This window comes from Chinchilla lanigera, unplaced genomic scaffold (genome assembly GCF_000276665.1).
Source record: "Chinchilla lanigera isolate Chin_1 unplaced genomic scaffold, ChiLan1.0 scaffold00028, whole genome shotgun sequence".
In the NCBI taxonomy this organism is placed as follows: Eukaryota; Metazoa; Chordata; class Mammalia; order Rodentia; family Chinchillidae; genus Chinchilla; species Chinchilla lanigera.
The window spans coordinates 10,259,528-10,277,638 of NW_004955429.1; the positions used below are offsets into that span (position 1 = coordinate 10,259,528).

At 40.4% G+C, this 18,111-nt stretch overlaps 1 protein-coding gene across 1 annotated transcript in view; it reads right to left on the minus strand.

Moving 5' to 3' along the window:
- Positions 1-18,111, minus strand: part of Tmem236 (transmembrane protein 236) — a 42,411-nt gene that overhangs the window by 12,069 nt on the left and 12,231 nt on the right. The window contains exons 3-4 of the mRNA XM_005386960.2: positions 7,479-7,551; positions 4,017-4,158 (exon numbers count right to left, since the gene is read on the minus strand). Of these exons, the coding sequence (XP_005387017.1) occupies positions 4,017-4,158; positions 7,479-7,551 (215 nt within the window). The remainder of the gene's footprint in view (positions 1-4,016; positions 4,159-7,478; positions 7,552-18,111) is intronic.

The following is an 18,111-nucleotide window of genomic DNA, read 5'->3' on the forward strand; positions in this document are numbered from 1 at the left end:
ACGTTGAAAAGAGACAAGATCAATAAATCTCTAGATTATAAGATTACAGTTGATTGTCCTATTTATTTTCTGTTAAGTCTCTATTTTATAGCTTTTTAACATGGATATGTATTCATCTGGAGAAATAACATTAGAGATAAATTCAAAGCGGCATGTGAAAAAAGTTACATGTTCTTTAGAGGTGTTGCACATCAATCCTGGATGTGCCCCAGGAGCTTGCGCCTGCTCTACCTGCAAAGCTGAATTTGCCCAGAGCAGTTTGTCTCCAGGATTTTGCAGAAAGCTGGGCCTGGAGAGGGGATTTGTCACCTCAGCTGTGACAGTGATGGTCCTGGATGGATGGTTTTCAAACCTTTAGTCCCCAACCAGGAAATCTTACATAAATAATTCCTAAACAAGCTTTGTGTTGATCTGGCTGAGTAGCACCTGCAGCCTCTAAAGACCCCAAACCTTCCCTTCCTCCAAGATTTCACAGCCGTCATTGAAGTCATTTTGTAGTTTCCAGAAGGACAAACTGACAAACAAGTAGGAGTTGGTTCTAAGAAGGTGACTTCCATTCCACAAACAGATATGTTGCTTCAGGGTGTGAAATCCAACTGAAGTTATTTTCATTTCCCAAACACACCCACTCACTTATACACACAACTAAGTTCCTTGAGGCCTGACCTTCCTTTGATATTACAAGGCTCTCTTCCCCATGTCCACCAGATTCACTCTTTAGTTTTTCTGACCTCCAACACCTTAGAGTAAGTTTTCCTTCACCTACAGCACCGTAGTATTTTACGTATGTATTCTATTATACCATCTTGTAACATGATATCCAAACTGGACTACGTATACTATTGAAATAAATCCTGTAGGTAGGACTGAAAACTCTCACCCTAGCCATGAACACCGTCAACTTGCTGTTTGTGGTTGCTGATGTATACAAGAACTAAGGCATTCTGGGTAGTGGCATAGAGGGAAATGAATGGAGATCATAATTGGAGTTTAGACAGTGCAATGTCCATTGTAATGGCTGGTGTGAGGAGAAGCTCTGAGTCCCCATAGGGTGAGGAACACCTTAAAAGAAGAAATTTGTCTCTATTAGACTCAGGTGCAAGGCCCAGGAAGAAGCAAACATGGTAATTTCCACTGGAGAAAAATGATCGTTACTAGCAGTCATTGAAGTCCACACAATCTTTTAGTAGAGTACATTGTGCAGATAGAAACCTGTGTTCCCAAACAAAAATCATTATTCCCGTACTCCAAGACTTCTCTAGAACTCCCTGGAAGTCAGTATTCCAACTAGCAGAAGAAAGGTAGTCCATCTAAAGCACCAGCAGAACATTAGCTCATGTCCCAAAGACAAGTAACCTCAGGACTGAGGATGGACAGAGTTCAGAGCACAGACTTTCACAGGCAGGGTGGAGACAGCATCTTTGCATACAGGAATGACGAGAGCAAAACAGAAGCACTCAGTGATCTGAACCAAAAATTCAGAACACTGCTGATAACTTGAGTTCTGGGTTTTAGAACAAGGGCAGGAACAAGATGGAAGATGAAGAAGAGACAGAGGGCTAATCATTAATAAGTCAAGACTCGGCTAGCACACTTGAGATGGAAATGCTGGGGTACACTCATTGTACCCGCAGGCCAGGGGCTCTTCAAATTGGATGATTCCATTGTTGTCATCTGTTCACATGACTAGAAATTAATATCATTAGGCATTGTGAATATCTGTGAAGTTAGCATAACTCAGACATCTCTATGCAAGAAAAATATTTCCATGAAGATTCACTGTATGTGAAGTGATGCGCTTAGGAATTGTTGCAGGATGATCGCTTGAAACTGAGGTGTTTTCACTAGTAATAGAAAGTCAATCAAAAGGATACATTGGGGTGGCTGGGGATTTGGCTCAGTGGCACAGCACTTGCCTGGTAAGTGCAAGGTCGTGAGTTCAATTCCTGGTACTGGAAGAAAAACCAAAAAAAAAAAAAAAAAAAAAAAAGGATATCTTGGCCCAGCACACTTTGTATATAGAATAACTTATATTTAAAATTTAGAAAAGGAAAAGCTTCATACAGATAAAATTTTGTTGCTTGGCTTTAAGATGGTGAAGATGGCACAGGAACGTCTATATATCCTAGCATTTTGCGTCCCCTGAGTTTCATCTAATCTAAAGTCAAAACTGCTATGAGATAATGAACATGCTATGCATGCTGAACTACTTGGATGGAGCGCAGCATATACTTTCTCCGCATTTTGTAAAGGGAGACAAATTTTCTAAATCTTGCTCATCAGCCATTCCTACCCTCCTTCTTTGATTCTAAAAGTACCACATGTGCTGACAGCGTATTTATAGCATATTTGCTTGGAATCAAATTTATACATTAAGATTTGTATGTTAATGTGTTTAAGTTCCATGGGATAAATGAGACTATCCCATGGACTCAAAATTTATACAGTTTACTTTACTAATATGCATGTTAAAAATGAGGGTGAGAGACTGAATTGAAAGCTTGCATAAAAATCAAGTGCATGAACCATTTATATTCATAAAGATATTTTTATTAGACTGGGGTTTTGGCAGAGCTAATTAAACCAGATAGTAATTATCCTCAGTTTGGGCAGAAAGGAATTCAAGGAGGCCTTTTAGGAAGAAGCAGTTATACAAGATGTTTTAGAACTTTCCTCATTGCCGGATTCAGGAAAAATTTCCCTTTAAAAATCCAACTCATCAGTAACAAAACTAAAATGTCATTAGCTTCTTCTAAAAAATATATATGTACTTTTTAAAAAGTAGAACTTTTCACTTGAAGAGAAAGTTTACATTAATAGAGAAAATCTAAAATCATCAAAACCAGTCTTGCAGTTCTAACAAATCTGGAGATGTAGTAAAGGGTTTAGAGATTCACAAATCTCTTCAGTTTAAGACAAAAAACATTTGGCTCTGGACAGCAGTTGTACCTTGGGAGCACTTTTTTCCTTAACAGGGGCCCCTGACTGTCACCTCACCTGTCACCTCTGTTGCACTAAACAAAATAGTTAACACCTACCCAATAACAAATACAAAATGAGGCACTTAGATTTCCTTGTGGTCTCCAACTCAGTCTTGTTTTCAATTTGAAGAGTAAAGTGATAAGAGGGTTGATTCTTGGCCCACAAATAAATGACTGGCTCTGTTCATTGTCCCTGTCACTCTGAAATACCCTGGGCACCTTGTTGGGAAGTGATCTTACAATGTCCACCCATTTCAGATGCACCACATGACAAAATCTTAGCCATACAATAATTATATAAATATTGCAAATTAAACACAAACTATCACATATTAAATAAAAGTTCAAGGAATTTATAATTGCATAAATTTATAACAAATTTAATTAGAATAATTAAAAGAAATTTACAATAAATTAAAATAAATTTATTTTTATTATTCTATTATACATTTATATGCATAAATTTATAATAAATTTAATTAGAATAATTAAAATACATATTTTAAGGTTAATTTCCATTTAATATCAACTGCTCACTTTGGAGGAATATGACCTATCGTGGTTTTATTAGTGTGATTTTTGAATTTTTTATAATCCACAATTAATTCATATAATTCTCCAGGGCACAACTATAATATTCAAAGTATGCTACCTATAACAAAGTTATCTGAGGTATCACTTTATTCATCTAAACTTAAAGACTTAAGACAGTTACCACAAAAGTAGAAATCTACAATAATTTACTTAGGTAATTTTTTTGCTAGGGTAAACATTAAATTTTTGGTATTAAATATTTGATAGTTTTATTCATTCATCAGAGCTACCAAAATGCCACTAAGAAATAAGAACAACTGACTATCAAAATAGGTTTTAAAATAGCTATGTTTAGAAAGCTTTGTTGTCAATCTTCCAACAGTAATGTTATCCCTAAGAGAAGATATGGTGTTATTAAACATGCCATCAGATAACAGAGTGGCAAAAGAGTGAAAGACTTACCAAACTTTAAAAAAAATTTGTTTTTAGAAAAATACTTACTCCTTTCCCTCCCTCTGAGAGGATATATCCTGAGTTTTTCAATGATGTCAACCACGATCAAGGACAGCAGAACCAGAGACACGGGCAGGTCTGGTAGGGAATCAGGTAATAAATCAACGGACCCGTTGCTGCTCTTTTGCACCTGTTTTTAGAAAACCATTTGGACTCATTAAATTCTTGTGCTTACCTCACTTAAAAGTTTTTCAATACTTTGGAAGCAGTGCTAATTAATTATAAGTACATTAACTAAAAAATGAAAAGCTTAGTTTTTCAGCTTCTTGGATTGTAAATGTCACAAAGTAATGAACCATTTCTTAAGATGCAATAAGGTTTCATCTAAGTGGAAGAGTTTTCAATTAAAGACAAAGCTTAGTAGATGCATACAAACACAGAATAGTAGGCACCTGGTGACCATGGAATGGCTAATTCCTTTCACCTGTTACTGTTTTGGAGCGTCTGGCCTCAAAGAGAAGTAAGTAATGGTGGCTAGGGCTTTGCAAGGAGGGAGAGCGCAGGTTAAACCAGGCGGGCTTTCCTCTTTCAACTTCTTATGGTATCTGCAGAAAGCTTATGCAAGTATCATATTAATGGGGAAATACTGAAAATTTTCTCTCTGAGGTCAGGGATCAAGACAAAGATGCCACCAGAACCATTTCTATTCAACATTTTATTGGTGACCTTAGCCAGTGTAAGGTGTCACAAGAAAGAATTGAAAAGAAAGAAAAACAAAACATGGTTATAAACTGCATGATTATATATGGAGAAAATTCCCCAAACTGTATGAATTATGTATAAATAACAAGGACAAAAATTTAGAAGGTGAGATATTTTTAAAAGATACCATTCAATGTAATGTCAATTAATACTTCAACTTTTTCTTCCTCCTTCCCTCCCTCCCTGTCTCTGTCTGTCTCTGTCTTTGTCTCTGTCTCTGTCTCTCTCTCTCTCTCTCTGTCTCTTTCTCTCTCTCTCTCTTTCTTTCTCTCTCTCTCTCTCTCTCTCTCTCTCTCTCTCTGGGAATTGAAGCCAAACCTTTCTCACTGAGTCACATAAGCTCTTTACAAGGGTTTTTTTAAATTTTGATACAGGGTTTGCTAACTCGCTGAATTGCCCAGTTTAGGCTTGGGTTTGGGATTCTCTTGCCACAGGCTCTCAGACTCCTGGGATTATAGGCATGTGCTAACACACCCAGCCACATTTCAACTTTTCATGGAACATGATGAGCAGATTCTAAAATATGTGTGAATTTCAGAAGAAAAAAAAGAGAATGTGCTCTTCTGGTTATGTAAAACCATTACAAAGCTACAAAAATTGAAACAGTGTGGTGTTTGCTCATGCAGGAATAGAAAACTAGGCAATGAAGATCAAAAGCCCAGAAACAAATCACACATGTGCACAACTGACTTATAGCAGAGGTAAGAATGCAGAGACATGGGCAGGACAGACTTTCTTAATAAATGGTACCATGTCTGTTGAGTGTTCTTTGAAAAAACAAGTAAGACTTGATTCTCAACTACACAGCACATACAAGTGTCCTTTCTAGGATTATTGTGCATCTAAATGAGAACAGAAAGACAATGTCCCTCCAAAATATCAGAAGGGGGAACATCCTTAGGATTTGGAGGTTCAGACTCACAATATAATAAAACGTTTTCAAATAAAGGGCCAAAAGCAAAATCCATAAACAAAAGAAATTGAGAAATGCAACTAGTACTAAGTTAAAAATTTCTGTTCACTAAAAGGTACCAGGAAGGATATGAAGGTAAGCCATACACTGTGGAAATACATATTAAAAAGAAGGGACTGTAATATAGAGACAACACTTTCAAATTAGTCTTTAAGAGATAAACAATCCAATAGGAAAATGGGCAGGATAAAAAGATGCTTAACCTCACTACTTATGGAGAAAATAAATTTTAAAACTACAATGAGACTCAGGAACACAGCGACTAGAATAGTTAAAAGACAGACAATGTAATTGCTGGTCATGATGGGGAGAAAAGGAAACACTCATTTTCTGCTAGTGGAGTCTTTACTACAGAAATGAGAATAATCTCTCTAGAAACTCCACTGGCATCAACTATTAAAGTGGAACATTTGACTATCTTCCAACCTGTCAATTCTATTCCTATGTATTTACCCAACTGAAATGTATGCACATGTGTACAAGAGACACATTCCAAGGGTGGCATTAATTCTAATGGCCCAAAATGAAATAAATTGAAATGCACATCAAGAATAGAACCAATAAATTGTGATACCAGGCAGGGGGTGTAGCTCAATGGAAGAGTGTGTGCTTAGCATGCATGAAGCCATGGATTTGATCCTAAAATGAAATGCTCACCAACAATGAAGATGAGTGAACTAAACTATATATAAACATGCAACATAATCTCACATACATTTAAATAAAAGAAGTCAGCTATAAATTATACCACGTACATATACATACACATATAAAATTTGATTTCTTCTACAAAAAATTAAAAAGCAGGCAAACTGTTCTGTGGTCGAGTTCCCTTTGGGAAGGAGGAAAAGGTAGTCACAGGAAGGAGCCGTAGGTAGAGCTGGCGAGGTTGTACTTTGTGGCCTGAGTAGCATCTGCCCAGGGCTTGCTCCATAGTCCTTCACTGACTGTGTTTATGCTTTCTGCATGCTTCTGCTGTGGGTTACACTTCAGTGAAAGGCTTAGTGAAAAATTAAGCAAAAAAGGAAGGAAAAGATGTAAGAAGGGATGAGCTATCACAGAAAAGAACCAAAAAGAGCTATCAAATTCCATGCACACACTCACTGTTCCTTGAGAGGTTGTAAATTGAATTTTTAAAGCTCTTGAGAAGCTCCAAGCTACCACTTTTTTATTTCCCAACATTTCACAAATTAATCAGATTAATAGAGCATTCTTCTCTGACCTTCTGGGACAATAAAGTTTTCACAGCCTATTAATTTTGCCTATAAAAGTTCTGGCCTGTGGACACACACCAGAGTCCTTTGGAAGCCATATTTAATCAAAGCATAAAGTAGCTTTCAAAGAGCTGTCATGTCATGTGAAAGGAATTTGTCAGTGGATATGTTATCAATGAACTTAAAGTTCAAAAGGTTATTCCTTTGGATATTGTCGTATTCCATTAGAACTGAGAACAATCATGAAAAAAATCAAGTTGGTAGAAGGAACAAATGTAGATCAGTTTTTGAATTTCTTACTTTTTTATTACTCTGAAATAACATCCCCATCTTGCCCACATACACACAAGAGTAATGACTTTTTTAAAAAAAATTGAATGTGAGTCTTGACAATCACAGAGCTACCAATGATCTCAGCACTTTAGATACATATATTGCAATTTGGAAGAAGATTGGATTCAAGAAATTTTAAGAAATGTATTGGGTACAGTGATGTCAAATTCCAATAACAGAATTCTAAAACCTCAAAATTTTGCAGCAGAAGAAATCAAAATTCCATACCTCAGTGACTGCTATAGAAAAGCCAAAGCTGGGAAGTGTAGTGAGCACTACACACATCATCAGAACAGGTCTCCTAGCAAGGGAGAAAAAATAAGCAAAAGCAGTAACATTCAAGATCCACAGTTCCTGTTATATTTTGCTAATTTTGCAGTTACTGTTCCATTCATCTATAGTTTTTTAAGAACCCAACTGCTTCCCTATTTCCATTTCCCAAATGTTTGAGCATGGCGAAGAGGAACACATGCAAAAACCAGAACTGTTTTCTCGAACAAAGGGGTGAGAGATTCTCAAATGATTAGCAAATCCTAGACTACTAAAGCATCCAAGCACAAGTTAAAGGACATTCAACATTCCTACATTTATTACTTAGAATTCTACTCATGAGTCGGGTTCTAGTAAGCTACTGGAAAAAAAAGGTATGACTTTCTCAAACTAGAGTTCACCCAGGCTGTAAAATTGATTTTCCAAAAATATATTCAGAGCTAGGCAGAGTAGCACATGCTTGCAATGTCAGCATTTAGGGAGGCTGAGACAGAACGACTGCAAGTTTGGGTCCCTGCTGAACAACTTAGAACAAGACCCTGTCCCAAAATGAAAAATAAGAAAAGGGCTGGGAATGTAACTCAGTGATAGAGCGTCCTTGGTGCCTAGAACTGAAGAAGAAAAAAAGGGAAGATTAAGAGATGATAAACTATAAAAGATCACTTAAAGTAAGAACACTTGGACACTTTTGCTGGAATCAAAACAAATGACATATATAAAAAGGCATAATTTTTTGAACTTATTATTTTGGTATCAGGAATCGAACTCAGGACCTTGTGCTTGCTAACCAAGGCACTGTGCCACTGAGCTATATCCCTGGCCCTGAACTTATTTTTAGACCACTTACACATTGTCTGATCAATCAAATAGTGATTAAAATACGATATGGTGGTACTGTATGACAGAGAAAATAGAATATTTAGCTTCATCCACTGATGGGAAGACAACAGATGTTCAAAGATGTTCCATAATGAAATATTTACCTCCTCTTTCATTAGTCAAATGCATTATTTTAAATTTTTTTTGGTATTTTAATGTAATATAGGTAGATATTAATAAAGAAAATGTAAGTGAGCACTCTTCTTACTTCTGTAAAAAAAAAAACAAATTTCATAATAAAATAGAGACTACCGGTAATGAATACACCATAATCCTGAAAGAATGGCCAAAATGTTGCCACAGTACAAGTCATAGACAAAAAAGACTATCGCTTACAAAAAAAGAAACAAGGAGACAATAACATAATCCTTTCTTTTTAATGAACTCAGAGAAGCTAGTACTATAAATGAAACAAATTACATTTATATAGAAATACAATGAAATAGAGAATTTGAGGAAGTATTTGAACACCTCCCTACCTCCTATTTCTCTATCTCTGCTGTGCTCTTTATTTACACACATATATATTTTGAGTTTCTTGTATAAGAGAAATCATGCAACATTTGAGTTTGTGTGTCTGACTTATTTCACTTAACTTTATGGTCTCAAAGTGCATCCATTTGCCTACAAAAGCTTCAAGTTTATCTTTATGGCCTTGTGTATAAACAACACACTGGCCTTATCCATTCATCTCTTGAGGGACATACACACTGTTTTCGAGACCTAGCTATGACAAATTGTACTGCTATAAACATGGGCATGCATGTGTCCTTTTATATAATCTGCTTCTAAGGACAAGAATCACTGTTTTCAAATTTTTAACAACTTCTCTCTGATTCCCCTAGCCCAGGGCTATCTTAGATGCTGTGAGTGCAGACATAGGTTAGCTGGAGCAACTGCCCCTTTCTCTTACCCAGACCTGGTCAATACCAGTTATGACGGGATTTAAAACTGGTACCTTGGATTCTTTGAGCCCAAATCCAAATTCCTGCAGCATAAGACTCCCAGAGGAATATCCCGCAAGCCTTTTTTCCTCAACTGGACCTCTAAGAGAGGGACTGCTCCTGGCCCTCTTTAACTAAATTATCTTCCTGGATTACGTTATCCATTCCTGCGGCTTCAAACACCACCCACTTCTCCCTGGCTCTCAAGTGTATGCTGGTCTTTTCCCTGAGCTCTGAACTTGAGCACCAGCTGGTGTCATCTCCCCCCGGATGGCAAAAAAGAAATGTAGACCTAACACGTCCAAAAGGGAGGTCAAGTTCTCTTCCATACCTATGACAACCCATCATCTGATCCTGTCCGATTTACTAGCAAATCCATTCTCTTCTCACACAACAGTTTGTCCTTTATTACTGCTCATCTGCACTTCCTAACTGGTTTCCGTTGCTACTTCTACTCTGGCCTAGCAATAATGTCTCCATATTGTAAAATGGAATTTTTATTTTATTTTATTTTGGGGGCTATTTTTTGAATCAGGGTCTCATTACACAGTTCAGGCTGGTCTTGAACTTACTGTGTAGCCCAGGCTGGTCTCAAACTCACAGTGATCCTCCTGCCTCAGCCTCCTGAGTGCTGGTATTACAGGTGTGAGCTGGAGTCATATTTTTATAATGTAAAACACATCATACTACCCTGCTCAAAAACCTTCAAAGCTGCTGGTTATAGTGGTACATAACTGAGGGAAGCTGAGGCAGGAGGACCAAAATTTTGAGCCCACCTTGGGAAAATTAGCAATTTAGTAAGACCCTGTCTCAAAGTTAAAAAATAAAAGAATAAAATAAAATAAAATAGACCTGGGAATGCAGTTTAGTGCAAAACCCCTGAGTTTAATTCCCAGTTCCAACGACAACAGTACAACAATACCCTCCAATGGTGAGTGGGGGAGGAAATGGGCAGTGTTGTTTAGTGCACACAGAGCCTGAATTTTGCAAACGAAGGATTTTGTAAGTGGATGGTGGTGATGAGCGCACAGGGAAGTGAAGGTCCTGGATGCCACTGAACCATACAAAAAATGGTTACAGTCATAACTTCATGTTATGTTCATTTTACTATAATTCTTTTAAGAAATCCAGTGGCTGTGCAGTGTGATTAGAACAAAACTAAAGCTTATTATTCCAGCCTGCAATGGTGCATCTCTTCCCACTTCTTAACTCCAGAAACACTGGCCTTTGTCATTTTGTCTTCGTGTTAACCTGGCCCACCTCGGTCCGACACTGTCTGTTCCCATCCTCGGGGCTTCCTACATATATATTCTGTCCGGTTCTTTGTCGTCCTCTGTTTCCATAGAAACATGAACATTAGAAGAGGTTCTGGCGGAAGCTCAGAAAGGAAAGAAAAGAACTGCAGAGAAAGCTTCTGTCTCCTGCAAAACAGATATATTGTAATGGATAGGATGCTGCCAGGAATATGAATGTTATAGATGCTTCTGGTGTTTAACATGGAAATGAAGACAAATATTTTTGGAAATGGATCCTATTTGTAAAAAGACAGAAAATGGAGCTGAATGGTGCTCTAGCAGGTAGAAAAATAGAACTTGGAAACAATGAACTCAGACCTGGAGCCGAGTGTTCCTGAGCAAAGTGTTATGGCACAGTCTGTTTTCCATTGGTTACTTCTAGTAAAATGTGAGGGCAGAGAGATAAATTGCAGAAGGAATTGTGTAGCAAGAAAAAGAAATGAGAACTTGAATATTCACAAAATATTTAGCCTATCTGTAATGCAAAACAGGACAGAACATGTTTAGAAAAGATCACCCAGATTCTGGTTCCTGGATCCAAGAAACCCCTCCCCTAGCAGACTGCTGGCTTGGGAGGAAGGTAATAGAGAGAGGATGGCATGGAGGGGGGACCCTTGGGCATGTGGGACTCCAGGCAGGAAAGATGCTGGTAGAGATAGTTGGATGCAAATCAATTATACAAAAGGAGAGAAAAATGATGCTGATCAAAAGGAGGCATAGATGCTGGTGCTACAACCCCAATTTGTGGAGATTTCCTCTGCAAATCACAGGGCAGGGCCATTAGGTACAGCCAAAGTGTTGGAGCTGCCACCTAGAGCCCAGACAATAGAAATCCAGCCACAGACCATTATTCTCAAACCTTAAGACTTCATGAAAATTTCCCTCCTAGGTTTTGAACTCTCTTGAGACCCGTGGCTCCTATTTGCTTCCCAATTTCTCCCTTTGGGAATGGTACTGTCCCCCTTACCCCAGGATTCTGGATCTGGTTTCACAGATTCACGGGTGAAGAGGACTTCACAGTGACTTCTGGGACTTTGAGTTGCTGATGTTGAGACAGGACTTTGAACTTAGAATTGACATTGGAATGATTAAGATTTTTGATGTTGGGGTGGACAAATCTGTTCTCCATGTGAGAAGAACATAAATGGTGAAGGGCCAGGATGTGAAATCTATGGGTTGAATTTTTTTCTCCTGAGCAGTTATATTTTAAGATCTAAGTCCCAGAATATACAGTAATGCCATTTATGCTATAAAAATAGCATTTTTATAAGAGTCATCAAGTTAAAATGGAGACTTTAGAAACAGACATGCACACATGGAAGACTGTGAGGTCACACAGGAAGAAGTAGTGGGAACATGGCGGCACATACCATGGCGAGGTGTTGCTACACGACAGAAGGTCAAGCACTGCCCTCGATCCAGCAGAAGCCAGGAAGAAGGCACGGAACAGATTCTCCTTATGTCCTTCAGAAGGGACCAACCTTGCTAGCACCTTGATCTCAGATTTCTAGGCTCCCGACTTTGCAGTGATACATTTCTTTAAGTTATCAAACTTGTGGGACTTTGTGACAGCGGTTCTTGACAACTAATATGAATAGTAGCATTTATGCGATTAATATCATAGATATAGCTTTGAGAGTTCACTCACGCTGCAACTAATGTAATGATGTGCTTACAGCGTAGATCAGCTAGGAAAAGAACTTGGGGCATGGCATATTTCCCTCCTAAAGAAATGGGCTAAAAGCTACCAACACCTTTCCGTGAGCATTGACGATTAAGTGGCAATCAGAAAGACTCTCCTAAGCACGTGGCATATGAAGAAAGAATGGAGCTGGACCACGAGGGGTTGAAACTTCCCAGTTCCTTCGTGAGGAAACATTCTGGCCCTGAGATTACTCATAGAGGAAGCACGGTAGCTGGGAGGGTGAGATGGTAACTTGGGAAAAGGCTCTCTGCTCAGAAATGTACAGAGACTCTTTTTTTTACCTGATTCACTCATTCAAAGTTTCCCTGCCTGTCTTCCCAGGATCCCCACAGTCTGGTCTTAACTCTCCAGAACGTGCAAATGTTCCCTTCCTACACTCCAACTGAGTGAGTTCAAACCGCGAGCCAAGTACTTGAGGCAAGCTGTTACACAACGACCCTGTGAGCAACAATGAAACTGATGCTGCAAGTGTAATGCATTTGCCCCAGTCGGAGGTGAAAGAGGAGTTTCGATCCCCCTTCGATCCCCGTCTTTCTGATTCCAAAAGCCACACACCCGCAGCTGCAGAACTGCACAGCTCACTTCTCTGCACTTGCTCCTTTCCAAGTAGGTTGTCTCCTACTGCTTGCAAATTTATGCTTATTCTTCCCGTGACTCTCGACTCTTAGTCATCCTCCCCTTGCACATCCCCTTTCCAAGCCCAGGGCACATCAGGCTTCCCTCTGGGACTGCCTCTGAGTCCTCTCCTAAGAAAGCTGCATCTACACAGGCCGATTCTAAGACCTCCCAGAGGGAAGGAGCTCTGTGTGCTGATGGGGAGGGGCAGGAAGTGACGTGGAAGGAATGAATTACACAAACCACCTCCCTCACCATCGGTATTAAATTTTGATGACTGTTAGCCCAATTAATAATGGACTCATGGGTGGGTCTCATAAATTTAGCAATTCATTATAGAGCATTTTGTCTTCTTTTCTGGATTTTTCATGTACAATTGTGCAGTCTCCATAGTAGAGACAAAAGCCCTACTGCAGTCGGGTATTACCCTACAGCAGTCCAGGAATAGCATCAGCTAGAAGGAAGAATTTATATAAGAAGACAGGACAGGTAGGGGGAGGCCAAAGAGAAGACAGTCCTGAACTCTAGCTATGTCCTAGGATATAGTGACTTATACTCCTGATGCTGGCTTGTGGACAGGCCTGCCAAGTACCCAATGGCCACTCAATAAACGTTAATTTATAAATGCACCAAATGAATGAAAAATGAGAATTGGAAAGAAATTCAGGCATGTACATTTATCGCTGTTTAAGCAAACCTTTTGAGTGGCCTAGTGGCTCACTATGAAACTGAAGAATTTCTGGTAAAACTATCACATCTAAGACCTTTCTGCTGGGTATGGTGAAACATGCCTCTAAACCCAACACTCAGGAGGCTGAGGCAGGAGGATTGCCTTGAGTTCAAGGCTACATAATGAGTTCAAGACTAGCCTAAGCTACATAGCAAAACCTATCTAAAAAATAAAATAAAAAAATTTAAAAAAACCTTGAGTAGATCTAGAGGAGATAACTTTCAGACTGAAACTACCAGGATCCTAAAGATTTCAGTTGTTAGAAAGATAACTAATGCCAACAGAGATGACAGTAAACTATTTAATGCATGTGAAAAATAGTTCAACTATCCATTCATACACCTAAACTGTGCTAAAAGAACACATGACACCTTGCTTGAAGGAGAGAAATACAAAGACCCAGTCTGATCTTAAGGCACAGACAGGCCACTCGGAGTTGCCTAACTGCAAGCTGAAGGGATCCTGCAATGACAGCAAGTTTTTTTTGTGTGCATTTTAGTAACTGTCCCCTCAGCTGTGAAACAGGTAGCAGCAGTGCAAGTGAGGCTGATAGTGTTATATCGATAGCTGACACCAGTAGCTGCATCAAAGCGCTTCAGGGTCTTGGTGAAATCCTATCCAGATATTAAAAAGCTAATCGGCATCTCCAGGAGATGTCCACAAAAATAACAGGTCCTGAAACCATGGAACAAGAATGCCTGATGGATTTCAGGACATTAGGGAAAAGAAAACAGCAGACAGATGCGGCAAGGTGGCATGAGCATCGATTGGCCAGTGCTAGAGCGTCAATGCAGATACAGTAACCGAAGAGAAGGCCCCTCCTGAGGTACGGAGTTGGGAGTCCCCATCACAGAAGCGGAAGTTTATACCAGGATGGGAGACGAAGTACTTAAGAGTAATAAAAAGGGAAAGTAATACAGCACTAGGCAGAGGCCTGACCATGGTCCAATTCACTGGCATGTTAAGGGAGAACAGAGGACTTCTGACACTGGGTATGAATCTGCAGAAATATAGGGAACCACACCAGAAACGCAAATGGATGCTGCCGTGGAAATGTGGGCCTAACTGGGTGCAGTAAGAGGGTGTGAAGAACAGGGAGCCCGCGCTAGAGAGGTGAAGAAGCAATGGAATATGATGACTCATGGCATATGGTGGGTAGAGAAAAGCAAAAGGTATGATCTGGTTGCTTTGTGGGACAGGGGAAGGCGAAGCAGAGAAAGCCTACCACAGGGTGCAACACAAGTATGAGACTCTGATACTGAGTATGTAAGACGGAGACAGCCTCACAGGAGTGTTCTGGGGAGAAGTAACTGGTAAGCATGAATATTTAACTTACAGTTTCTTACCAGCAACCTCTGGAGATGCTCAGAAGAATGGGTTCTATCTGGTGCATCTTGGCTAGTTTCATACTACTTAGGGACAGTATGGTGCTCAAGAGACCAGGCTCTAGGTACAGATGCACTTGGGACAATCTTGCCTCAATTGCTCTTTGGCTGTGTGATCTCAAAATTCTCATGCAATTTCTTCCACCTGCAAAATAGGGACTGTACCTTAATATGTAAATGTTAAGGTATTAACTAAAATAATACAGACAATTATTTAGAATTGTGCTTGGTACATAGGAAATGTACCAAAAATATTAGTTCTTATTTTACTCTGACTACACTTTCTACTACTATTACCACTGCTTAACACAGATCAACAGCAAAATCTTACCCAACAGATTAATGACTTCAGCCAGTGAAATGTAGCCTCAAATATTGGAATCTTTGGCATTGCCTAGGATTCCTGGCGTATCCTAGTCTAAAGTTGTACTCCAAAGGATGTAAAAGAGTTCCTGAAGGGGCTGGGGTTTAGCTTAGCGGCACAGTGCCTGCCTGCAAGCACTGTGAAGGTCATGAATTTGATCCCCGGTACAGGAAAAAAAATAACAACAACAACAAAAAAGAGTTCCTGAAACAGAGCTCTGGATCCCAGGACATTCTGGGAGCCCCCACAAATACTCGTGACCATCCTGCCCACAATGTGCCTTCTCTGGGAGAACTTGCTCCGGGGTCAGGCCGGCCTTGTAGCTCAGCGGTTTCACACGTTATTACTAGGATCTCTCTTGCTCACTGAATAGACAGCTTGGTGCTTGTGTAAATAGCTTTCCTTTATTCCCTGCAGCATCTGCCTTGTCCGTTATGAATTATGATGGGAAACCCTAAAAAGGAACCATAATTCTAAAAGAGTGAGGAAGTGTTTAACAAGCGTGCCCTAGATTAAAGTTCAGGTCGTATTGTGGATTTAGCACGTCTTAAACGCTGTGAAACGGTTTCCTCCCTTATAAAATGAGAGTTATACCCACTTGGTCAACTCCACAGCACTGTCATGCAAGTCACAGAGACAAGTGGGCCTGAAAATACTGTGTGAATGTGAAATATTTTGTAAAATATTGATGATATTCCTGTATTAGACCTTATTATTTTCAAAAGATAAAAGAAGGCCTAAAAAATTCTCCAAAATCAAGGAATATCACTGACAGAACCTATTTTTCGTCAGTTTTGTCAATTTTATCATCATGCCTACCATTTTTCAGACTCATTTCAAAGATTAAACAAGATCACATTTTAAGTGAAAACAATCAATTCACCCTAAGGTGACAATACTAATATGTATTAGATGCTTTCTACCTGGTAGCCACTGTGCTAGAAAGATTTTATGTATAACATAGCATAGTTCCTTAAACCAATACTCTAAGAAAGATACTATTTTTTTTTGTTTGTTTTTGTTTTTGTTTTTCTCCGGTACCGGGAACCGAACTCACGACCTTGTGTTTGCCAGGCAGGCGCTTTTGCCGCTGAGCTAAATCCCCAGCCCCTCTAAGAAAGATACTAGATTGTCCCTGTTTTGCTCATGGGAATACTGAAGCTCAAAGAATTTAAGTAATTCATGCAGGTGTCAAAGCTGGGATTCGAAGCCAGAGCTTCTCTCTCTTAGCTGTATTGCCAGAACAAACTCTATACCAGTCCGTGGCTCCCTTTCTCTCTGAAGACCAGCCTCGTGAGGCTCACAATACCTATGTGGGCCTTGAAGGCTCCAAGATAGAATCCAACTTTAAATCTGTGAATATTAAGGATCTCTTACATTTCACATTAACAACTCTATACTTAATATAGTCTTCAAAAATAATTCTTTTCAGTATTGGAGATTGAATCTAGGGGCTGCACACTGAGCTATATATCTCCAGCCTTTATGATTTTTTAAAATTGGGTCTCCAGGCGAAACCTCGGGCACCCTCTGGGGCCTCGATGGCTACCCACCACAACCATAGTGTGTTGCCCCAGGCTGGGCTGAACCCGGGACATCTTCGGGAAGCCCAGTGAGGCTGAGCTCTGCCTCCCTGACCAGCATGCAAGGCAGGTGAAACCTGGGGCACCCTCTGGGGCCTCCATGGCTACCCGCCACACCCATGAGTGTGTCCCCCCAGGATGGGCGACATCTCCAGGAAGCCTGGTGAGTCGCAGCTTTGCCTTCCTGACCGGCGTGCAAGGCAGATGGAACCTTGGGCACCCTCTGGGGTCTTGGTGGCTACCCACCACACCCATAGTGTGTGAGCCTGGGCTCGGCTGAACCCCAGAAATCTTCAGGAAGCCCAGTAAGTCTGGGCTGTGCCTCCCTGACCAGCGTACAAGGAAGGTGAAACCTCAGGCACCCTCTGGGGCCTAGAAGGCTCCCCGCCACACTCATAGTGTGTCTTCCGGGGCTGGGCTGAACGTCAGACACCTTTAGGAATCCAGTGAGCCACTCTGGTGCCTCCCCCACTAGAGTGTGAAGCGTGTGGATCCCTGGACAACTTCTGGAGCCTTGGTGGTCACTGCATGAACAACTCACACCCCCCTGGTGGCTTAGCTGAAACCTGAACATAGTCAGCAGCCTCAGGGAACTCACCCTCACCCCTCCCCTTCCAGTGTGGGAAGCAGACTCTGTCCTTACAATATCTGAAGCCTCAGCGAACTCACCCTGCATCCCCCGCTACTCTTGTGGAAGCTGGGCCGAACCCTAGACCATCTCAGGAATGCTAGCAAGCCTCCCCCGCCCTTCCCACACACTCCTGGGAGCCAACTGAATGCAAGAAAGGTCGGGAGCATCTGGGGCCCCACCTTGCCACCACTCACCAGCACAGGAGCTACACTGAGCACTGGGGATCTTCAGACTCTTGCCCTGCCACTCACACACAATCAGGGCAGTGAGACTGCACTACAAGGAGTCTCTGGTTCTTCAAAAATGACAAAATGAAGGAGCAAAATGCAATCTTAGACCTCCACACCACCCAAAACAAGTCCAGGAGGCATCAAAACAGAAGATCCTGGAAGTCATACACCTGAAAGTTCTGAAATGATAGCAACTGAAGTAAAGAAACAACTCCATCAGGCCATAGAAG